Here is a 25,305-nt window from a genome sequence, read left to right on the forward strand (position 1 = left end):
AAAAGCAGCACACTCTCCCTCAGCTGACTATAATTTTAAATGGCTCACTAAAATATAACAAGAAAAAAAAAAAAAAAAAACTGTTAATACCAAAAATGCTATTCCTAGAATTACATTGGAGTGCTGTGACATTACAATATAAATTATATCCTCACAGGAGTATTAGAAAAATGGGTAATTAAAAATGCCAATTTATACATACATGAAACACATTTTTATTGCTAAAATGAAGTACTTATTATAGAAACCAATTATTAAGCTATATCACGCTTTAGATTTTATGAACTAAACCTACAAACGACTTGGGTGCCTAACTCCATCTTTAGGTATCTCACATTAACATTTCAGCATTACCTCAGTCCACAAATCCCTTCCAACTGCTGCTTAAATTTGAGGGGAGAGTAGGATATCAACAGGTATCCACAGGCCAGATTGTGAAACTGCTCAAAGCCCTACCTCATGCTTAATCCTTGCTGGAAAACTCACTTTCAACATTTTGGGGGAAACTAAGAGGGAGCAGCAGGGTCAAGGCACACATCTGTCAGGATTAGGGCACTTGAGTGTATATTGGGAAATACACTCTGAAACTCCTCTCTGCCTGATTCATTGAATGAACTTGAACCCATTCTCCTGCTTCTCTGGGAAGTGGCCAAATGTCAAAGCTATTCAGTGTTTTGAGAAAATCTGTCTCAATCTGTCCTGCTATAGCCATTCCACTTTGTATAAACATTTGTACAGTTATTGGAACACATGTGAATCTGGGTCTCCCATATGACCACTTTAACCAGCAGGTTAGTCTCACAAGCTCCTTTTCCCAATGAAGAAGAATAGCTTCAGTAGAAGATACTTGCCCAAAAATACACCACAGCTTCAGATATTGGAAATCAGTGTTCATATGTTGCTCCAAATCAGACCAAATACAAATCTGAATATTGGCCTGCATTTTGTGTCCTCCGTCACAAAATAAAACAAATTTTAAAATTAAAAATAACATAATAATATAAACAATATAAGCCTGTGATGCACTATCTTTCAAGGCATTTCATATTGTTTCATGAGAAATTATATACTAGAGTGAGCTCCAGTCAAAGTTTTGAGTAGGAAAAGCAAATCATTCAGGCAGCATACAACCTGGACCCTACCAATCCAACCAGACATAGAAGCAGGGCAGTGATTTCTTGGTCTGAGCACCAAAAGGCAGGGAGAAGGGGGCAGAGTAGTATTGGTCGCACCCAGAGCGAGCTAAGTGTGGGCAATGAGCTCTCCACAAAATGGTACACAGAAGAGCTTGAATAAAAGAATGCAAGAGCCAGCTTGGGAGACAGCTCAGGTATTTAAAAATATTCCCTTAGCACACCAACCCACCTCCAGATTGATTCTGCTTCCTATCAGCCCCAGCTTAAGAGACTCTCATGATGGTAACAAGAAGACGTTATCCTGGAGTACATTGAACCATCCCAATCTTTAAAAGCTGTCTAGATAAGCATTTGTCAGCAGCCTTAGACTAGAAATACTTTGCTTTAAATCAAGAAAATTTAACCCAAGCTTGCCCTGAGCAAAATAAGCCATTTAGTGACAAAGGGTTAGGCTCTGTGAGCTTATCCTTTCCCAAGATAAAGGAATAAATCTACTTCCTCACACCTCCAGCCAACACAGATAGCTGCACAGATAGCCAACACTAGACACCCGCAAGTGTCTAGTAAAACACCTAATACAAAGCCTAACGCTGAACATAACTGGCAGCAACAGTAAGAGATGCCCATTTTAGCGATCCACTCTCATGTTCATGGTACTGGGTACTGTTGACGATGGAAGGTGGGTGGGTGTGGGTGTGTGTACCTGGCAGTGAAAAATGAAGTCATTCTCAAATATCTATTCATTCCCTGCCAAGAGAGTATTATTATCCACATAGAAAAGACAGGCAATTACTCATCTGCTCTGAGGTCTCTCTTGTGTAGAGCACTATTCTGTGACCACCCTCACATTAAATTTGGGCTTGTCTACACATGGAGTTGTTCCTGATTAATTGTTCTTGATTAATGTCATGTGTGGCCAGAGCATTCACATGTGGCATTAATCAGAAATAGCTTTATGTGTAGACAAGCCCTTATTCACACTAGTAGTCCTAACAAGATCAGCAGGAATGGCCCATGCCTGGCACCTCTTGAGGCAGATACTTCTAATGTAACATAACGTAACACGGTCCTCAGTCCTTGGCTCCAGCCGCGAAACAGCCTCAGAACATATACCTAACCCAATGTGAAGCAGAGTCCTAGGTACTTTTCTTAAGCCGATGGCAGTTGCCTTTTACATAATGCTGTGAGCAGATGCTCAATTTGGAGACAAGTGTGTGAATGTTCTCTAATTGCTCTCTTCTGATGTACATCCCTGCCCTCAAAGAACTGGAGGGCTCAAATGACTCAGTTCCAAGCCTGTTCAAGCTTTGATGATTTTGCTCAGAGAGCAAAGAAAGGGGGAGGGAGGTGAGCTCACTCAGCTGACTGCCTAAAGCAGACTGAGGGAGCTTTTTCCTCACTACCAACCTACAAACTCATTTATTCCTAAATAGCCACTGAATCTTCCATGTTCCTTCCTTCTCTGCCCTGGTTTTTTGTTCTTGTTCTCTCCAGTTCTTTTTTTCCCACATGTTTCTGATGCATGGAGACAAACTTGTTCCTCAGCAAGTTTGTTTTGTTTTGTTTTGTTTTGTTTTCCAACCTGGTTCAATTACATATTGTATTACAGAGCGCCAAACTGTTATTACTCCAAGTGCCACAATTCAAAAGTACTTTCTTGAACAATTATTTACTGTTTTGTTTTTGTTTTTGGTCTGCTGGGCACCTACATTCAGTTCTGGCAGTGAACAGAATTTAAAGAATAATTCTCAGCAGAACTTATTAAACCAATGTCATCTGAGCACTCCAGTTTTCTTATTTATATACTCAAAACTAAAGTAGTACTTAAATTTACTAGCTGAGATAAAACACATTTATTTCGATGGAGACTCTATTTTGTGAATGTTTATTTTCCTAGTTCTATCCTAAAATGTTTCTATCTTTATGATGACTCAAAAACTGAACATTGATTTATACAAAATAATAATAATAATAATAATAATAATAACAACAATAATAATAATAATAGTAAAGGGAACAGTTCAGTAAATAGAAATTGTCGTGCTATGACCTACATTTTCTTCCTTTTTGTAAATCTTGTTTGTAAAGTTTTGAGGTCTGAGGTTTTCTGGAGGCTTAGGGTGCAAAAGGGAGTTTAACTGCCTGTTTATTTCATAGTGTAAATGATACGTCTGTGTGTTAGATGTGACTTTGGAATTCTCTTTTAACAGTATATCACTTGTGTTAGACCAGGTGTTGACTGGTCAAATTACAGGAACATGAAGTATAATTTGTACTTGTCACGCAGGCAGCCCTTTCTTAAAGACATTAAGTACTATCTTTTTCACCTGATTCACTGAAAAAAAGATCTAAATGTGTGGTGGGCAGTTACACCCTCCCAATGTGCCTCCACCCCCATCACCCCGTGGTGGATGGTGCTTTGTTATCTGAGCACTGGAATCATGATGGACCCAGCTGGAAAATAAAGCAATGTGGGAGGAGTAGAGCTCTTAGAAACCATTCCTGGTTTTGTAAATAGGAAAAAGCAATTTTAATTTGAGATGATGTAGTTTCCAAGTGATTAAGCCAGAGAGAAAGATGACTTATTCTTCCAGTGGAATTGGAAGAGGCATGTAGTGAGTCCCTAATCCAAATAAGGGTTCAGCCGGCCAGCCAGCCAGAGGTGCCAAAATTATATTATTTAAGTCTTAGACTATGTTTATCATTAGCCAGTAATTTGATAGCTGCAGATCAGTTGATCAAAGTTGTTGGTAGTTAGGCCTCCTATATCTGCAATTCAAGCAGTCTGGGGGACTTACTTCAGACTAGGCTTAGTCCTGTCCCCCGAACAGAGTGTGCATCCCCCCCACAGCTGATTAAATGTTATTCAAAGAACCAGTCACAGGCTTGGCTATCAAAGTGTTGCTGGTGTACAAGCAGAGCAAATGTGGTTTAGTTTCTCTGAGAGGAAGTAAAATTTAGTTAGCACATACCAAAAACACTTTACAAACTAAACAAGAGCATGGTAAGCAGAGACAACTGGGGAATTAACTTCAAAACCGCATCACTGCTCCAGCCTGGAACACTATACACAGCCTCAGGCACCTAAAAAAAATCTTGATTTCCAAAGCAGCAAAGTACCAACAGTACCCATGGACTGTTTGTCTTAAGAAATAAATATGTAACATTAAACTACATAAAAAGGCCAATTAATTAATATATATTATATAGAGAGAAAAGCCTTGTACATTCTTTGTAATGTCTCATATGACAAATTACTGAATTAAAAAGTTCCGAAGAAGTGTTTAGAGCAAGGGACTGGAGGCCAAATATTTAGGCCAAAAGCTACAAAGGTCTATGGGAGCCAGCAGCTGTCTAGATGGCGAGCTCACACGGAAATCACTCATTCTCAGTGAGATGCCTAAATAAATTTGTGCCTATTTCCTTTTCAACCAAACAAAGTAGGGCAAATAATTGCAAATTTTCTGGGGTTAGATTAATGGTTCTCCACTTAGGCATTTGTATAACCATTTTGTATTTCATCACTTCAAATGCTAAAACAACTGAGAGACTTTCAGACTGTAGATAAATTAAAACTACACATACTTTTTGTTTGTTATTCAGTGGATGCTGCATAATTTTTGCAACTATTGCACTTGCGCAACCCCTATTTCGGGCAATGTGTGCTTGTGTAGGAAGAAATGCTGTAGAAGCAGTCCCCATAATGCACTTATTGACAAGATTAATCCTCAGTTTTCCTTCAAAGTCATTACAAGCTGCATCGCCATTCCAGTGGTCTTAGATTGATTCTTTACATTTCTCATTATGGTGTTAACAAGAAGTTTTAAAACCTTATAAAACAAAAACTTGACTTTATTAAAAATAAATAAATAAATCTCTTCCTCTCTCCCATATGTAGGACGTTCCTCTTGGTGATATCTACCGTATTACAGAACAATTTCCCAATTTAAATCAAAATCAAAAAAATTTATAAAATTAGATTGGAAAAACAGTAGAGAACATGTTAAAGTGTCGAGAATCATCAGGCATAAACAGTGCAGATACACTGATGAATGACCTAACTTGTCATTTGCATCTTGAATGTCTACGATACAATCTTCACTCCACATTGCAATTATTAGAGAAATAAATTAATTTATTGGCTTCAAGGATGTTGTGAGAGGAATAGAGGTGTGAAAAGAAGAAATCAAATTTTATAGAACCATTATTCCAAAAATAATTCAGAAAATAAAAATCCTATATGTGTAAGAAGAGGGTAAAGGGTTATGGAAGAGAACTGAATTACTGCAGTCAGTTAAAGAAAAAAAGTTTGTATTGCTAGAAGAGGGGCAATAAATTCCATTCCAGCTGGTTTGTTCTGTTTCACTGATCTTTGCCATTTGTTTTTATATTTACTGTTCCATACAGCAATTAGGAATTCTTAGCAGGCCTTGTAAGCAGTAGAAATTTAAATTAGATTGCAAAAAGAACCTCAAAAGCAAAGCAAGACTTTAAATATATCATTGAAACCAACTGCAAAATTCTTTTATCACAAGGGGGAAAACTAATGCTTTTTAAGAATGCCTTAAAATGAACCCAAAGGAGTATCACTTATTTTCAGCATGTCAGATTTGTCAGGTCTTGACTGAGGTTAACATGAAAGCAAATGTAAAAAGTTTTAAAACTTTTTGTTCACCAGACTAGATCACCATGAACCAAAAGCTTTGGGAAAACAAGTTGATACCAACAGTACCAGCCGCTGAGTATATATATGCCCAAAGCATATAATATTGAGGGAACAGAATGAGGAAATGCTGCTTCTCTTCTTTATGCTACCTGGAATAATGAAAAGGGTATCAGGGTATGTTTTACTTGATGAGATCCGCATCCTGTAATGCAGCTGCTCCACTTCATTTAAGCCAGCAAAATAGGTGATCCAACCTTCTCTCAAGCCACCAGACTTCCATTTCCCTCCTGCCCTTGGAGGCACAATGGTCACATCTTGACTAGAATCACAGCTGTGCTTGCATATTTAAACCTCTTATCTTCTGCTAGAAAAAGCCAACAAGTAGTAAACAAAACAACCTTCAAAACTGCAATGTCTGCCAATTGGGGCACAGTGGCCTTGTCTATATAAGTATTTTTTCTAGCATCTCTCAGGACTGACAAGGCCAGCCTAACCCCATCTGTATCAGCAGTGCTTGGGAGTACAGCTTTAGATGAAGTTCCCTAGCTGCCCGTATTTTAAACACTGCCATTGAGACTTCATGGCCTGACACTGAAGTGCTAAATTTGCTAAGGTCAAAAAAAAAAAAAAAAAAAAAAAGACACTAAAAAATCCAACACTACCACCAGTAAAAAGAAAGTAAAAATCTCTTAGGGAAGAGATTAAGCTTGTTGCCTAATTTTAGAGCACCTTTTATTTCCAGTTGCTATTCTACTTCCAATGGATTGTCACAGGTCTATACTACTTTCTGCCATTATTTTTTGCACTGGGTGATCATTTGAGCCCTCCTTCCTCTTTTTAAAGTAATTTTCCATTCTCTATACCTATGAAGAAGAGTTTGGGAAAAAAAAAAAAAAAAAAAAAAAAAAAAAAAAAAAAAAAAAAAAAAAAACCATAAGTCATGCCGCTCCTCTTACACAAACCTGTCGATTTGGTGATCCTGACTTCTGGCTTTGGGAGCAAAATAATGATCCTGCATTCATTTTGAACAAAACCAGTGTGAAACAGGATCATAACAGCGAGGCCCCAAGAGGAGGTTTTGGCTTTGCATTACATTTTACCCTCACAGCCCTTGGTAGAACACCTGGCCTGATGGGAGTCTGCAATAACCCTGGGGCTGCAGGCCCAGCCTGGCCCTACCTGGGGTCAGTCCAGCCCTTTTCCCTCTCCCCACAAGGCCCCTGCAGGCCCTAGACGTGCCTCCCCTGCCCTCCAGGCCACAGCAGCACAGTGAGGGGCAGAGGGAGGCAAGCAGGCAGGCGGGTGGGCCACTGAGGGGACAAGGACAAAGGGCTGGAGGTGACAGTGCCCCACAGGGAGTGATAGCTGCTGAGTGGCCTGCATCAGAATTAGCTGCACGGGACCCCTGGGTTAAAAGTGAACCCTCAGCCAGCCCCAAACTGGGATGTGAGTACTTGGATATATCCTTGCTGAGAAAGCCTAATTTCTCAATTTTATTTTATTCCTGATACTCTCAAGTGGCTGAGAGAATTGCTTCTGAAGAGATTTTTACTCACACAGAAGCAATCAGGGCTTTGGGAGAATTTAGTTTACAAAGCAGCTCCCCTTCGCAGCAGGACTGCAGTAAAATGTTCCTGAAGCTCACCTGCCTTGGCAGGACACTGCAAAAACAACACCCTTGGCAATGAAAGCCTCTGGGTCAACCAAGAGTTTGTAAAACCAAAGAAGGTTTTAGTCAATGACCTTTGGATTTTGGAGCAACTTTGTGAAGTGATAGCAAAATGTGAGATAATGAGTAATCAAAGGAGGTTATTTAAACAGACAAAGGCTTTCAATAAAGACCTTTCACAGAGAACTACCAAAGAAAGCTAGTTTACAGGAGCAGAAGAGGTAACATCCTGCCACTGGTGGATGCAAATCTAGCACACGGGGGCAGAGTAGGAATAATTGTTCAGTCCTCTTCAAAAACCTCAGTAGTGAGGTACCCCATGGATCAATACTAACCATGGTGTTTTGCAACACACTTCATGAGGACTTACCAGAGAGGTTAGATATGTAGGTATGGCAGGCAAGATGAGGCTGGTGGATGGCAATGCACCTGAGAAAGTCTTGACAAAGCCAAATTATCGAGGAATGCCATGGCAGATGGGATGTAGTGTAGATAAGTGCAGAGTAACATGCCATGGAAGGCATGATTTAAACAACTTGTATACACAGATGGGTTCTGAATTAATTGTAACCTTTCAACAAAAAGATTGAGGCATCAGTGCAGACAGCTTAATGAAGATATCTGCTCAGTGTGCTGCAATAGTCAAACCCAGAAAATAAGCTGTAATAAAAAGTAAATAAATAAATAAAAATAAAAGACAGAAAAAGACAATACTGTAATGTGATTATGTAAAGCAATGATAGAAAGTTTCTTTTAAGTACTCTTAGAAGGATGAAGAAGAGAAACATGCCTACAAAATAAACCAAATGACCTTGCAGAGGTCAGTCCTTACAAGTGCTATATTATCTCCCCTGTTACTGACTACTGGGCATCTTAGGCTCTCAGCATCTTTACACAGCAGAATCATAATTTTTGAAGAAAGAGTACAATAAAGTTTATACAGTGAGGGATGGAACGGACATAACATATATCTTGTTCAATAGTAATAAAACATTCAAAAGGACATAGTTTATCAATGCAACATATAACTAATCTGTGGAAAACTAGTCATAAACTGTTACTATGGGAAAGAGCCTAGTTTACCACTGAAATATGGAGACACATACATTAAAAAAAAAAAAAAAGCAGGAAATAGTCTTTCAGCTGATGTAAATTGAGTCAGTCCATCAACTGCTGTAATCAGCAGAACTGATTATACAAGCCAGGGAGGTACCATTTCATCTGTTGTTATAAAGAAAATAAAAATGACAAGAACCTTCATCTTACAATGTTCAAAACTCGACAAGGTTAAGACAGAAATCTCTCAGATTTACATCTCTATCAGTGGTGATATAACTAGCTAGTCACATTGTATTGTAGGTTTGTCTTCTCTGTTGTATGGCCATGAAGGAATCCTTCCCCAAATTATAGTATTTTTCAGTGCCTGATGCATTATGAGATCTTTAGAAGACATTAGTGTTGGCACTGCTAGTAGGCAGATACTGAACTTACTGTACCAGCAGCTTTTTCTGTGCTGTGAGTACCTATCTTCAGGCAAAATATGTGTGACTGAATTTCAGATATCCTTTTAGCTATATGTTCTTTCTGAAATCAAGTTCCCTTGTGCTGTGCTAACAAAAACTGAGCCAGGGATAGCTAGCCATAATACATGAGCAGCAATGAACCTAATATTACAGTTAAAAATAGCATTAATCAGAGCTATACAATCAATTTAAGCCAGTATTAGTCACAGAGCTGTTTGTTTTATTCCACAAGCGACATAAATATTCTCAAGCAATCAAGTAGCCTTGAGATTTATACACTGAAGACAATGAATGAAACATTCATAAAACATTATAAACTGGCAGGAGTTTTATCCTCAAATATGAGGACTTCCAGAAAATCTGTAAATGAAAATGCAGAGTAGTGATTATTTCTCAGGCTCTTGGAGGAGTATAAGCTATATGTATACGGTTAGTAGTCTTCCTGCCCTGACATGGGACTGGTAAGTAGAGGTGTGAAGAGCAGGCAATTTCAGGAGGTAGAATGGTAGGCCAGCCTCATACTTTGAGGAGCTATTTCACCAAAGATCTTGAGAACTTCAGACATACATAAAACACATATTCTGTCACTGCACACCTTCCATAATAGAGAAAACTATAGGATATTTGTTTTATTGTATGTGAAGTTATAGTCAGGGAAAGTGGATTTAACATTTGCTGCATGAATGGAAAGTGGTTATTGGGGTGTCGGAGTCTGGAGGGAAGAAAGAGGTTGTGGATGCAGTTATGTAAAGAAGTTATCAAAGGTTACAACTTCACAATCATGGATAATATGTTGTTGAACTTCTGCAACTTGCTGGGTGAGAAGGTTTTTGGGGTGAAGGTGTTGCATGTAGCTGCAGGAAAGGGGCTATTCTGAAGGAAAATTTCTGTGATCTTCCTGGGCAAGAGCTATGAGGATTGAAAGTCTGCAGGGATAATTCACCCTGGAGCAGAAAGGAAGCAAAAGCCTCCAAAGAGTCTTGCAGGGATAATCAGTAAGAGGCACTAGGAACGGAGTATTTAGGACACAGGGAAGGCCAAGAAGAGTGGAGAGCATTTTGTCCTGCTGCTTGAGCAGGAGTGAGTGCTGCAAGGAACGGTAGCAAAGAGGTTTTTGGAAAAGAACTTCAGTGTGATATACAAAGCAGCCAGGTGGACCTTGCCTCCACTGAAGCTTATGATGATAATAACTTTCTACTGACATTAAGGTTGCCAGACTCATGATCCAAAATAAAAGCAGCAAAATAGGATAGCTTTACAATCTTTGACATCAAATATCCATGGCCACAGTAATAATATTCACATGTTCACGCCAACAAGATCTCCACTAGGCATTTTCTAGAAGGGGAGTCTTATTTTTTTCCATTTTATAGAAAGATAAAATAGGGTGTGTTTGAGACTTTCACAAGGAGAAAGGAATTTAGGTGCTTAAGACTGAATTTCATTACACTGCTGTAATTGGGAAGGTGGAGGAGAGGGGAGGATAACAAATACCCTGGCTCCTGGTCTGGTGGTGAAACCACTAAACAGGCTGCTAAAGGTCTTCTTTTCCTTTCTGATTACATATCAGCATTTGAATCCATCAGCTTCTCCTTTAAAAGGAAAAGACTGTGTGCTCAATTCTAGAGTAATTAGGTAGTTGGTATTATGCACTGGAGCTGTAAAGTGCTAATTTATGTAAAAGGCAACTAGTAGCATTATTAGTGCTTCAGTATGATATCATCAGGCTGACGCACAAAAACAGCAACGTGTGAAAAATCCTGTACATCTGCTGTGCCTTCCTAAAAACATCCTAAAGCCAAATTAATCAGTATAAAAAATCAGTGTATCATAAATTTGCAGAAGCCATGAAGATATGCCTGATAAGAAAAGAAGGATAATCTCTGAGATTCCAAATAAGCAGCTATGAAACTTGGATTTTGACTAATTTGGGGAAATATAGACTATTTTGAAATGTTTACATTTATTTTGTTGATATTTCATTGTTTTCCAGGCTTTCAGCTGACTTACACTGTACACATTTCAGAGCAAAACTTGAAAGGCACTGAAATTGGGTCTGTTGCTTCTGAATCCCACAGCCCACGAAACAGCCACTTGCACAAGTGGAAACAGCCCTGGCTGGTGCCAACCAAAATGAAAGGCTGAGGGAAAACAGGAAGTAATCCGCATAGAAAGCGTGTAACTAATCTTGAGAGGAATAGCAGCGAGCCTTGTCTGCAGCAAGCATTCAGGAAGGGAGAAGCCTAGATAGGCATCTTCTACACTGAGAATGGCCTGTCTGAGCAAGATTAACCCTTGCCACAGAGAACAGAGATAAGATATCACTGTTCCAGAGAAAGACGATGTGAAGTACTGGATTGAGATGAGACCCAAGTTGATATATAAAGACTAAAAATAGAGGTTTGGGTTACAGGTTTTCAACTAACGTAATGCAGTGTAAATCCACTGAAAAGATGGGTCATACTGGAATGATTCATGGATCCCTCATGCTTGTAAAAGGAAACGAATCTAGAGAAGGTATACACGAATAAAGTTGCCTAAAATGCTGAATGAGATGAGAAGGTTTACTGCTTATAAATTCTCCTGAACCACTGCATATTCTTAAAGGCCTGGAATGAATGCTGTTGCCATTACCACATAGTACACACATTACAATTATTTAATTTAGTAGAAAAACATAATCAAATCAAAGGAGAAAATGTAACTGAAACTGCAACTGTCTGCTGACTATGTGCTACACGTGACCAACACCACAGCTGCTTGTAACCCTTTATTGTCATGGGGAGGATTAAACTTCCCTATTTATTTAAATAAAATTAAAAATGGCAAGGATGCTGGAGAAGCCTTAGTGACCACTGTGATTATACTATAGGATTACTTGCTACATACTACAATGCTGCTTTAATACATATTTGTTTGCTGTGTACTGAGCTCTTGTAGAGTCCCATGAGAGTCAGTGTTTCTCCTGTGGTTTAGAAAGATTCTCCTGCATATGATACCATGAGGTCCATTAAGCATTCCTAAAGTATGTGCTTACCCAAATCTAAATTGATGTTCAGTATAGTAACAGAACATTTGTCTTATATAAACATTATGTTAATTCTACTAACATTTTCTTCATTTCAGAAATATTGAAAGTGTAAAGGGAAAATGTAGACTTAGAACAAAGGCAATAAAATAATACAATTAGATTTTAGATTGGATAGTATTAAATTCCAGGCCAGAGACTCACACAGATCAGTGCCTCATGCATACTGTTGTGCTGTAAAGATGAAACCACCTGGAAATCCAGCCCCAAGTACAAACCATCACTGTTTTTAAGTTGCATCAATTTGGTCAGTTGGTGGTATGAGAAGTTATATTTTGTCAGCTTTACTCATACTGAGAAGTGTCTTACTTCCTGCATAGACTCACTGATTTTAAACACGGTATTTCTATGCAGATGCAAGAAAGTAAAGGAACTGTGAGAAATGTTCTGCCTAAAAAATGTTGCTGTTGATCTGCCTAAAAAAATGTGTACAAATGTATCCTGGACTGGGACCTATATTTGTAATCATAAACTTTTATTTTTTGTAAAATTCCAATTCATTCTAATAATAAACTTCAATTATTCAGCGGACTTCAAATAAATTACTTGTCAACTATGAGTTCAATTAATTACAGAATGTACGCAGTGAACACTTTAGGTGTAATCATCCAGGTCTAATACATACTTAAAAGTATGTACTCTGCTTTCTAATAATTTTTAATTAAATAAAATATTTCATTCTATCTAAACATTTTTAAAAGCCTTTGTTGACCCAAAACAGTATTATTATTAGTTGGCTCAGTCACCAATGGAACAAATGGAACAAGATTATGTGTCTACAGCCTTGCTGGGGACTGCTTTTAATCTCTGTGCTTAATTTGAACCTGGTATCATTTGGTTTACTACAAAAGCTACTGCCACATTTCCAAAGGTACATGAACGTTTTCCTTTTGTTATTTCTGTTATTTGGTTATTTCTGTTATTTTTATTATTTTTTTTTATTTTCCACTGATACCCAAAAGAAAAGAGTAGCAAAAAAAGTCCATTTTGGGGTTCTGTGTGACAGAACAGAATGAAGTGATTCTTGATCAGTGATAGATGTATTTATGTGTTTATTTTTTGTATTCTCTTGGATTCTCTTGGACCTCTTCATGAAATAATGTTCTTAGTAAGTATTCCTATGTTTTACAGAATTTTGTTTTCAAAGAAAATACCTTGCAATAAAATTACACTGACGGACGAGCCTCAGCAGTGATTACACAGTCTTGAAGCACTGCACTGAGAGGGCGTAACAGTAAAACAACAGAGCCTATCACCAAGACTTTCTCACATGAATAAAACAACTTGGATGCAAGGTGCAAAGCCACATTCATTGTCACCAATATAAAATATACCAGTACATTACTATCTTGAGCCATCTAAACAAACAGGAAATGGTGAGTGGAGAGAGAGCAACACAATTTGCATAGCCCATATTCCTTTATTTAGAACACCGCTTTGATGACTGCATCTTCAGTTCCTGGCACACAAACATGGGATGCGAGCCCATGAAACCCTCTAATGTACTCCCAAATGGCTCAGCAAGTTCCTTGCTCCATGTAATTCTTTGCTTTTCATAAAGATTTGTTGCTAACAAACAGGCTGGTAACCACCGTTCTCAGCAGCAGAGTAACCTCTTCTAATCAGCACAGTGATCGATTACCTCGTGAAGCCTAGCAAAGAGAAAATGAGCCCTGTGCTGACTAATGGAGAGCACATGCTCTGCTCCTCCCTACCCTGCCACCCACCTTCCCACACTAGCCAGCTGTGGGGAGGATGACACAAATTTTCTGTTGCTTTGACATCATTCCAGTAATTCCTTCTAACATAAGTCACCATCAGTGGGGTCATTACAGGTACATCACCTCACCAAACTGCAGCCTTCCCAAGAAGAAAAGGCTGCTAGAATAGGAGGGCTTATGCTGAGCTATGTAGAACGCCTGGCTGGTGCCTGGAATCAGCACTGGGAATTGTGATGGCTTTAGGAAGCTCGTACTGAATGAATTTAACTGAGTTAATACTATGTCTTCTACCATAGTCTTGACTTTGGTGCTTGACAAACAGCAGAACTTGCCAAGGTCATTCCTTCCCACCTGGATACTTGGAGGATCTCATGCCCAGGCCCATAGCTAACCCCGTGTCTGCCCTTCCCCCCAAAACCATTTAAGAAGAATAGGTCTCTCAGTAAAGCATGTCAGAAAAAGGAACCCGCCTCCTAGTCAAAAACCCTGTGTTTTCACCCCACAGACAATAAACCCACTGTTCTCCTGACAAAGGCAACTCCAGGGGAGAAAAAAAAAATGCATTTTGAGAGACTGAAACAGATTTCTGTGCTTCCTGGGTGCCCATCTGGAAGAAACTTGTCAAGTTCATTGTTTTTCCTAGGGATGGGCAGTGAAACGCAGCAGGCACCCAGCCTTGGAGCTGGTAGGACAAGGAGCTGGGACCCTGCTGTGCCACAGTTGCCCCAGGGAAGGGCGGGATTGAAGGAAGCAGTGACGAGGTCAGAAGTAAGAGCAGCCAGAAAATCATGGCTTGTCATCTCAATAGAATAGCTTAATCATTTCTACAGAAGGGGCATTTCTTCCAGGATATCATTCTAATATAAAATTTCCTATCAGATAACCCTAGCAGATGTCATGAACTAGGTTTTCCTGACTGCTTTGTGTCAGCGTGGGAGGGAACACACAGAAACTCACATCCAGGGGTGATGTGGGAGAAACAAGTCACAGAGAGTTACAGATTATATTTTCAGAGTTGCAATCAACAACTTAGAGATCCAAATCCTTCCAGAGCTCATTGCTCTGTATTCCCAGTTCCAGTGACAGATCCCTAGAACCACAAGTATTCAGTTGACTTGAACATTTCCAGTGAATACCTGGAAAAACACCATCTGGGATTCTCCTTTATGATTTTCCTTTCTGTTCCACCACATGCTGCAGGCCTGGAAGGAGTGAACTGGGCCACATCCGGAATCCATCAATTTCTGTGTGACCTTCTCATCTAAAATGTTAACACCCAACTGAGGATCCATCTTTTCCTCATTTTTCCATTGCTGTGTTTGGTAGTTCTCAGGGATTCTTCCTAAATGTGCATAGAAGCTGCATTTTGCTTTCAACTGCACTCTGTGTCTTCACTGAGAAGCATCAGTGTGAACTGTCTGCTTTCATTCCCACCCCTGGCCACCTCCAGAATTTTCCTGATACGCACTGCCCTGCTTTCTTGTTGTTTGCCTGAAGAACCAACTCAGTTGTGCAGATGACTCTGTGGACTATGGGTGACAATATTGCTTTAAATAACTGTGGCTCGGGTCGGGAGTGGCAAACAGAGGAGATTCAGAGCTTGCTACCAGCTCCGTGGTGATGGGCTCATGCTTTGTCCTGCATTCCCTTAGCCGCCTGTCACCAAGTGATTTCCTGAATGGCTGTCACCAGCCATTTCCTGGAAAGTAACCAATTGATTGTGTTCCCATTTTGCTATGGCCATAAAGCCTGTAACAATGAAAAACTTGGCTCATCTTGCACCACTGTGCTGAGCCTTATCTGGACCACATTGCAACCCCCAAATGAAGAAAGCTCCATCCTGCCTGCTTCTTTGCATAAGGGGTGTAAATACCTGGAGATATGTTTTATATGAGTGAGGTGCCATGGAGGCTGTGACATGCATACTATTGCTTCTGGCAGTCTCTTGCCAATTCTCCATAACTCACTTTGGCATCTGATACCACCTTCCAACATCTGAAAGCTGAAAATAGGAAATGGCATTTGCAGGGCTGCGATATGATGTGTGCCTGGCTTTAAAAAGGATCTCAAACTCAAAGCATGGGAGAGCAAAAAGGCATACCAATATCACCATGGATATGTGACATTAAACAAACCACTTGTCATGATACACAGCTGACTACTTGCCAAATGGAACGGGATCTTCTTATTATTCATTGTTTTGCCCTGTAAAACCTACAAAACATTGAGAAAGAAAAATCTCCAGAAAGGTAGTGTCACTCTTCCGACCACCCCTAGCCAGACTGCAGGCCCTGGTTCAGTAGGTGCCTTCCCAAAAGTGTACTTACTCACAGGCATCAGAAGACCAAAACATGAAATCGTGGTGGGCATCGTACGTAATCCCTGCAGGAAACAGAGCTGCAGAATGAAGTCACTTCCTTGAGGTAACTCTGATACTTGCAAAGCTGCCTGTCCTCCAAAGGTTCTAATTCCATCCTTACCGTACCTCACAGCTGGGGGCTCAGTGGGGTGTTTTTCTGGTATCTTGCATGCATGAGGATTGCAGCAGCCTTGCAGGGGATTGTCCCTCTCCTCTCCTCCATCACACCTCTCTGCACTCAGGAACACAGCTCTGCCTCCACCACAGTGGACATGAGCTGGAGTGACCCCTCCTTTTGGTTTCACCTCCGTAATTCACTGTGGCCAGGTAAGGGCCCAAAAGGGGGCAAAAGGGCTGCCGTGTGGCCAGCATCTCCAAGGATCCCCTTTGCCCTTACTGATGTCTCCCCCCAGAAACTCTGTGCATGTCCTCCACTGCTGTGTCCTTGCACAGCACGTGGAGGGGAAGAAACTCCAGCTCAGCCTTCATGCTGCCTGCTTTGACCTCTAAAGACGAGCCTCGTGTCTGGAGAGGGTGTCCTGCCTACCGCTTCCCCCTCCTTGTTCGTTTGGCAGAGGACAAACAAAAAAGGGGGAAAGCAGAGAGGGGGAAAGCCAGATGAAGATGCTATTGAAAATAGGACAACACCCAGCTCATCCCTGCAGCAGGCCTCCCCCCATCTTCTCGGCTACTTCAGCACGGCCGCCCTTGAGAGGAGCTGGTGGCCTTGGGGTGAGAGGCGCACGGTGCAGGAGCGCTGATGGCGGGGGCATTTGGGACACGCGTGTCCCTGGTGGGGCAGCACAGGGCAAGTCCTGCCACAGCACTGCGGGGCACCACATAGGTGGCAGGGCCGTGCCCAGCCAGGACGAGCACGTTTACAGAGCCCTTCCCCACGGTCTGTATTATCTCATTTTTCCTGCCAACGCAAGGAAACAATTCACAAGAAGAAGCCTCACAAAGCCGACCACAGCCCGCACACCTGGGGCGGCCGCTAAATTGCGGCCCAAAGCCGGGAGAGGAGGCAGGCAGGGCCGGAGGGGCTGCGTGTGCCCGCACCCCCTCGCCTCCCGCATGCGGCGCCCGCGGCTGTGGAAAAAGGTGGATCTCGGATCTCGCCGCCGGGAGAGGGGCCGGCCCCGGGGAGCACCCACGGGGGTGCGTGGGGTCCCACGGCGCTGGGGCCGGGCACCTGGAGGCCGGGATGCCGCCGGGAGCGGGGGCAGCGCCGGGCGTGGGGAGCCCCGCGGGGGCGCCCGGCCCCACGCGTGTCCGCGGCCGGGGATGGCCGTGAGCGGAGCGGGGCCGGCGGGCAGCGCCCTGCGCCGGGGCTGCGCTGCGGGCCGCGGAGCCCCGCTTTGTTCCCGGGGGGAGGCGCCGAGAGTGGCGAGGGCGACCCGCAGGCACACACGTGTGGCCCAGGCGAGGAGGAGCGGGGCCCTTTGGATGCCGTCCAGCCCCGCCTGGCCCCTTCCTGAGCCTCCCCGTGTGCGTGTGCGTGTGCGTGTGTGTGTGTGTGTGTGTGCCCTGCGAGTGTGTGTGTGCTGGGTGTTGTTTCTTTTTTTTTTTTTTTTTCCCTCGCTTGCTCCAGGTTTTACTTCTGGTTGCCTGTAAGGGTTTTGCTCCTCCCTTCTGAAATCCTATATTAGCTGTGGCCAAAGCTGGGTAAGAAACACAGCTCATTGTTGGCAAGTGCCGATGAGCCTCGCCGAGGAGTGAAAAACAGCTTTGGGGCTGCGGCAGCGGCAGCGATAATATCACCATCACGTAAGCGCCGAGGAGAGAGCCAGGGAAGCCCTCTCTATGCTGGGTGACTTTTACTGACTGATTTCACCGCCACCTTTGAAGCAAAAGAAGAAAGAAGCCGGGAGGTGAGTGCGGAGGTTGTGTAGCTGGTGCTGTGTGTCCCTTTTGTGTGCAACAGGAAAACGGGGACCGGTTAAATACCCGAGGAAAGGTGTTTCTCGGCTGCCTGGCTCAATCTCCTTATCCGTGCATTCTGGTATTTTTATTTATTTTTTTTAAATCGGGACTTAATTGCAAAAGTTGCTGCCAGCGGCTAGGTGGGACTTCCTAATTCTTTGCTGGTTGCCTGCAAGTTAGCAAGAGTGCCTTTTAAAAACGCTGCCTTCGCTGACAAATCCGGGGGGCTCGGCAGCGTTTTGGACGTGGCCGGGAGGAGGCGGCTGTTGCCGTATGCAACACTTCCCGCTGATAGGTATGCACAAGTTGAAGTGGGAAGGCGTGCTGCTGGCTGGATGAGCCGAGGGGACCGGGCTTTTCGTGCCGCGGGCTCCTCTTCCTTTTTCGTTTCTCCCTTTGTGCTCCACGGCGGAGTCGCGGTAGGAGGTTTTTTGTTTTTTTTTTTTTCTCTCCCTCCCGCCCCCCCTCCCCAAAGCGAGGACGGCGGCACCGGCGCGGTCGCTTCTGCCAGGGCCAAGCGAGCCGCAGCGGGGCCGAGAGCGGGCGGCTGGATGTCCGAGGGGGCGCTTTCCTTAACCCGCTCGCTCGCTAACTTTCCAGGTGGGCGATGGCAGAGCACATGATGGCCATGAACCACGGGCGATTCCCCGACGGCTCCGGCGGGCTCCACCACCACCCTGCGCACCGGCTGGGCATGGGGCAGTTTCCCACCCCCCATCACCACCAGCAGCAGCAGCACCAGCAGCAGCAGCAGCAACAGCAGCAGCCGCACGCCTTCAGCGCCCTGATGGGCGACCATATACATTACGGAGCGGGGAATATGAACGCGAGCGGCGGGGTCCGGCACGCCATGGGGCCGGGCGGCGTGGCCGGGGGGCACCCTGCCGGCAGCATGCCGCCCCCCGCCCGCTTCAGCGGCTCCCAATTCCTGGCCCCCCCCGTGGGCAGCCCGGGAGGGCAGCTGAGCGCCAGCATGCAGCTCCAGAAGCTGAACAACCAGTACTTCAGCCACCACCCGTACCCCCACAGCCACTACATGCCGGACTTGCACCCCGGCAGCCACCAGCTGAATGGCAGCAGCCAGCATTTCAGGGACTGCAACCCCAAGCACGGCGGCAGCGGCAGCGGCTTGCCGCCCGCCGTCCCCCACGTCCCCGCGGCGATGCTGCCGCCCAATGTCATAGACACTGACTTCATCGACGAGGAGGTCCTCATGTCCTTAGTCATCGAGATGGGACTGGATCGCATCAAGGAGCTCCCCGAGCTGTGGTTGGGACAGAACGAGTTTGACTTCATGACAGACTTCGTTTGCAAACAGCAGCCCAGCAGGGTGAGCTGCTGATTCATTTAAAACAAACAAAGGACTTTCTATCGGTGTGAATGAAAACATTCCCCTAGACGCGGTGTCTCACTTTTCAGTGCTTGAAAAGGTGAGAATCTGGAAAGCAAGAGTAAACTATGCGCTTGTATAAATTCTTTTTTTGTTTTGTTTTGTTTTTCTTTTAATTGCTGCCACTTTTTTTTTTTTTTTGTAGCTTTGACATTCACTTCCCCTCCCATAGTAATAATTTCTAGCGAACTCTGCCTTTTTACATTGTTCGCCCCCTCCCCTCCTCTCTATTTCCTCGCAGTAACATGCCCATAATTCCCACAGTGCTGAACTGTTAGATATTAATCTTGGCAAATTGCTTAATCTTGTGGATTTTGCAAACGATGATTTCCAATGACTTGAACTGCATTCAAATTCTGAGTGAACAGGGAAAAAAATCACATTAGTTGGTTGCATGAACTTTGAAGGGCAGATTCTACTGCACAAATGCTGCCATCTTGCTTAATTTTTAACTATGCATTGCAGTGCAGACTAATAATTTTCTTTTTTTTCCAAATATGCTCAACTGGAAGCTTAACAGATGTGGGCCAAACCTTTCCAGATCAGGAAAAGTAATACTGTTACTTAAAAGTCTGCTACCCATTCCCCCTCCCCCATATGTACAGACAATAATATGGTGTGGATGGAATGCTGACTAGTGGCAAACATTTCACAGGTCTTTTTTTTTTTTTTAGTTAGGTTTATTTTGTTTCTGTCTTCAGCATTTTGACACTGTGCTAATATAGTTTATTCAGTACATGAAAAGATACTACTGTGTTGAAAGCTTTTCAGGAAATTTTGACAGTATTTTTGTACAAAACATTTTTTTGAGAAAATATTGTTAATTTATTCTATTTTAATTTGCCAATGTCAATAAAAAGTTAAGAAATGCTTTAGTTTTTCTAGAAGTCATTTACCAGTATTTTTCTTCAAAATTCTCCCCACTGTCCCTGGTAAGTAGAGCATCTATCTGTACTACCATGTCGGTGTTCAAAAAGACATTCCAACATATATATACTACACCCATATATATGTCATGGTGAACTCGGTAGGTGAGCGGGATTTAAACATACTTACAGCATAAAGCCTCATACGTAACATTGTAATATGCCTGTCAGTGTGGTTTTATGAAATTTAAAGTTGCTGAGGTGCAACTTTTTTGTGACTTGCCAACATACTTGCTTTAAATGTAGTTGTCCAGAGTTATGATGCATAAAGTATTTATTATATTTATCTATTAAACTTGTAATTTTATAAATCCGCTTTCATTTATATAGTAGATTTTGTTCTTTTGTATATTTATTATCTCACCTGGAAGAACTATTTAAAGAAAATGAGTGTTTAATATATAGTAAGTATCTGTAACTTGGGAAAAGAGGGTGGTGGGCTTCCTCCTTTCTCTCTCCCCTGAGATAGTTAGCACAGAAGAGTGCAATCCAGATCTGCATCGCATCAGGACTACGTGTCATTTCTAGTGACTTAGGTGAAGGAGGCAGTAGCTAGCACATCTTCCTAGAAGTATTCCACCATTGGACATCTCTAAAACCTTTCTCTGAGAAATTGCTACCAACTAACAGCACTGAGACAAATTTATAAATGTCTACTTTGAATATTTGGGGAAAAAAAAAAAAAAAAAAGGCCTGTTATTATAAGGCAATTGACATCTTGTTCCTTAAGTGCCAACTGTTGCAGCCTTCTGGCCCCACTCAGTCCTTGGCAAAACTCCCATAGAAGTTATTACTTTAGTGAGGACTGCAGGATTGGGACCCTGATAATACACGTAATCCCATTTAGCCTCACTTCCCCAGATCAATATAGGACCAATACCACTGGGCTTTCTTTTTGCTTAATTTTTCAGTCTTGTGTTCTGAATTTATTAGGAAGAAAAACAGCATGGTGGATGTAGTTAAATTTTAAACCTGGGCACATAAACAGGGGAGGATATCACCACACAATGGGAGTGTAAATAGCAGTGTTTTGAATCAGGCTGCGAAATTAAACTGATTACTATTGCTAAAATTGTCCCAGCTGGTGAGAAAAGTGATACTTGGCCTTCTTCACCTAACACAGACATGAAGGAGCTAATACACTTTATGTTAAAAAAATAATATAATAATAATACTTGTACTAAAGTATTAACAAAATTAAAAATTGTGAAGTGTACACTTCTGGGAAAATCTGATGATAAAATGATCTCTGTAGTTGGTAACAGCCCATTCTTAGACAACTCTCAGTACCCAAGAATTTAAAAACCAACCATCTGGTTTCAGCCAGTGATTGCTAATGTTTTATGACAGTAAATTTAACATCAAATGGGAGTAAATCTTAATTTATCAACTCACCAATAACATAAAAGAGTGTTTAGAAGAATAAAGGTGTAGTTTTAAGAGCCATTGCCCATCTTGCCACTATATAAATCCTTTTTCCATTTTAAGCCTGTTTGATCTGCACACATCACATTGCTTTCTTCTGCTAGAGTTTGGGAGGGTGATTCTGATTCTAATCAACTTCTTGCAAAACAGACTATCAAATTCTGTGCATACCAAATTGTGTAGATGTTTAAATCCTACATGATCTCCTAAAACAAAAGGGAATATTCTAATTTTAATGATAAAGTGCTTTTGCTTCATAAAGTTGGTTAAGCAACAGATTCTTCACAGTTGAGACATCACTACTTAAGTCTGTCAACATTAAATCCTTCCGTATAATCTTTTCCAAGAACAGGCAGCTTCACAGGCATGCTGGTAAAGTCTATTTTGTGTACAACTGCTTGTAAAACTCCTGAGAGCCGCTGCCTCTGAACAACAGCAGCTACTGAAAGCGCTGGCTTTGAGCAAGGCATTGTCAAGGATTTTTGCGATTTCTTAAAAGTAGACCCTGGGGAAATCTGTAAAACAATCATATTGGCTACATTGTCCCTTAATTTCTAATGAAGAGTCAGATCCCAGTGGATATCATGGTTCTGTATATTCTTATTCATAATACCATCTACCAAACAATATTGGGGGCCTGACCCTAATCTTCCTGAGCTGAACCCCTTGGCGATGCTCCCAATGGCTCTCACAGCTGAAGCAGTAACAGGCCTTTGAGTTGATCCTATCTAGCCTCTATGTTGTTTATAAATAAGTTAAAATAATTTATTATTTGAACCCGGTGGTTAGCGAAAAATGCACGATGACCCAGTTTTCCAGCTACCGCCAGATACTCGCAAACGACATTGCTGCCTCGCGTCCCATTAAGTTGCTTTTAGTACAGGAAACTTGACCTCTGTACTTTGGCTGCTTTTCAAAAACTTCCACCATGGTACACGAGATCTGCTCCTCTTTAAGCCACCTCCATAAATAGACGCGCGGCTTTATTTGGAACGCACATCAGCCCTCAGCCACACCAGGCGGAAAAATAGGTGCCGATGGACGCCGTCATCTGCCTTTTTCGCCGGGAATGCCGAATTTATGGCCGGCCCCTGCGGCGGGCGGCGGCGACAGCGGCTCCCCCCTCAGCCCCGGGGCCCGCTGCGGCCGCCATTACGCGATGGGCCCGGGGGTGCCCGGCCCGGCCCGGCCCGGCTCCGGCGCAGCCACCTGCGCGGGGCTGCGCGGCGGCAACATGGCGCCCCCGTGTGGGCGGCCGCCGGCGCCGGGCTCCGCGCAGCCGCCGCCGGGCTCGGGGGCCAGGCCCTCGGCCTTGTGAGGAAGGAGAAGGGGCCCCGGGGCTTCGAGGGCTCGGTCCCCGGCACCGCCTGCCCCGAGAGCCCGCGGGATGGACGAGGGGTGGCCGCAGGCTGCGGCGTTCCCCGGTACCCGGCGCGGCGCGGCGCGGCTGCCCGAGGCGGTGCGGGGCCTCCCGAAAATTCGCACTGTGGCTTTTAGAGAACAAGCAAACAAACCTTGTGAAAACATGCCTGTTGGTCTCAGGTTTTATTTAAAAAAAAAAAAAAAAAAAGTTATATAAACGAGGATTATCCCCTGCTTATCTTGTCTTGCTAGGGGGATTGGAAAATTCCAACATCTGGATTTGCAGCGTTCCTTTTATTTGTTTCTTTTTTTTTTACTTATTTTTTTCATTCTTTTTTTTTTTTTTTTTTTCCCCCAGGAGATGTTTTCCACACACCAGATCTGCTAGGGAAGTTGCATGCCAAAGTCACTGCAGATCACTGGTGTTTGGCCGAAGGCTACGGCATGTATCTGTGGTGCCACATGGTTGCGCTTCTCCATGGCACGGATGGTTTCTGCAGCATCGTCCTACTTTAGCAGCCGTCCTGGTCCCCTTTCTGCCTTCTGCCTCCGCTCCCTCTTGGCTGTGCTGCCCAGCAGGGCTTAACGTGGGAGCTGGTACTGAAAGGACCGATTCCGCCTTGAGCTCAAAACCTGTGCAGAAGTGGGGGTGGGCAGGGACACGGAGAGGAGGGAAATGATGTCAGAAAGAGCAGTTTTTGCCCATGACCTTACGGCTATCCTTTCTGAAGCCTTCATTTCCTCTGAAATACTTGCTGCAGTGCTACCGTGGACGGGAATAAGAAATGCCTGTGTTACAGATCTGGGCTACACATACTGACCTTAACCTGATCTATTTCTGTATCATCACTCTTAGGGATAGAACTGTGAACAAGGACTAAGTAACATTGACAAGAGCTGTTTAAATGATGACGAAGTTTTTTTTTTTTTTTTTAATATTCAGGCAAATATATTTGTCAGATAACACTGCATATGCAATAAAGCTAAGATGACAAATCAAAGGAATTGGGAACTCAAGGCAGTAGCATTTTCTCGGGGTTTTGTGTATTCTAAGTGCATCATTTTGTCAGTACAGAGGAGGTGTTTTACATAGTTTCTTAAAATATATTTACACATTTCAATATGGTGCCACTATTGTGCTCATGCTACAAGATAAAGCAGAGTCTCTGCAACAATATTGTTGCAGTAGCTGCAACAATAACGAGATACATCAAATGACTGAACAGATGAGCCACTGTTATGGTAGGTTCTCTGTTATTTGCTCTGCCTCATTTTAGAAATAAATTTGCATCACCATGTTTTTAATAGAGATGGATCAGGTATTTCAGTCCCAGTCCATCTGCTGTGCCCTTCCCCCAGTAAAAAACTACAGAGGGGCAATTTCATCACAAACCTGTAACTGATTTTGAAATATATATATTTAGCATATTAAAAATAAGCAAAAGATTTTTCAGCTTATCAAGCTTCATAAAATAACTTTTCTCACCTTTTTCTTTTACCAGGACATTTTGTTATTTTTGTCTATTGGAGTTTTCATCTGGCAATATATTCCCTACTTTATCAGTCATAAAGTAAAATAAAAGAAACTTTCAGAGTTGTCAACCTAAAACTCTGACTGAAGATAACAGAGTGTGTACATAGCATTTCTTAACACAAAAGCTACATATTTAGGAGATAGTCATCACAATGAGATTTTGGAGTTGCACCTACTTATCTGCAGTTTTGACACTGAGCCTCCTAACAATTGCTCTGTGAATTTTACGCTGCAGCCTACTTAGCTAACATGAACCCAGGAGAGGGTGGAGTTCTTGAAAGTCTATAAAATGTCTTATCTGCTGCTACTTAAACATAAGTAACACAGAGGTTTTCAGATTTTTTTCCCCTCTTCCTTTGTTGAGATAAGTATTTAAAGGCTAGTTACTCAAAATCTTTCTGTTTTCTTCAAACTACATTATTTAGCCCAATAATTGATATTATATCTGTCTACAAACAGATACAATATATCTGTCCTCCATCAGCTTTGTATGCCATAAAGTATATATTATGAAGGCAGGAATGGATTCCTGGAATTGTCCAAAGATAGAAAATTACATCAAGCCTCTGCACGTCTGCTTTGT

At 42.6% G+C, this 25,305-nt stretch overlaps 1 protein-coding gene across 2 annotated transcripts; it reads left to right on the top strand.

The window, feature by feature from the left end:
* The first annotated feature begins 17,732 nt into the window (after positions 1–17,732).
* On the top strand, positions 17,733–20,712 carry CITED2 (Cbp/p300 interacting transactivator with Glu/Asp rich carboxy-terminal domain 2). Of its 2 annotated transcripts, none has more exons than XM_068677246.1 (2): positions 17,733–18,033; positions 18,686–20,712. In XM_068677246.1, exon 2 carries the CDS (start codon positions 18,693–18,695, stop codon positions 19,425–19,427), a length of 735 nt encoding a protein of 244 aa, XP_068533347.1. In that variant the 5' UTR covers positions 17,733–18,033; positions 18,686–18,692; the 3' UTR covers positions 19,428–20,712. The 2 variants fall into 2 exon arrangements, with proteins under 2 accessions (XP_068533347.1, XP_068533348.1); XM_068677247.1 differs by lacking the exon at positions 17,733–18,033 and adding an exon at positions 18,040–18,504.
* The last annotated feature ends 4,593 nt before the right edge of the window (positions 20,713–25,305 follow it).

Source organism: Anas acuta, chromosome 3, assembly GCF_963932015.1.
Source record: "Anas acuta chromosome 3, bAnaAcu1.1, whole genome shotgun sequence".
Lineage (NCBI taxonomy): Eukaryota > Metazoa > Chordata > Aves > Anseriformes > Anatidae > Anas > Anas acuta.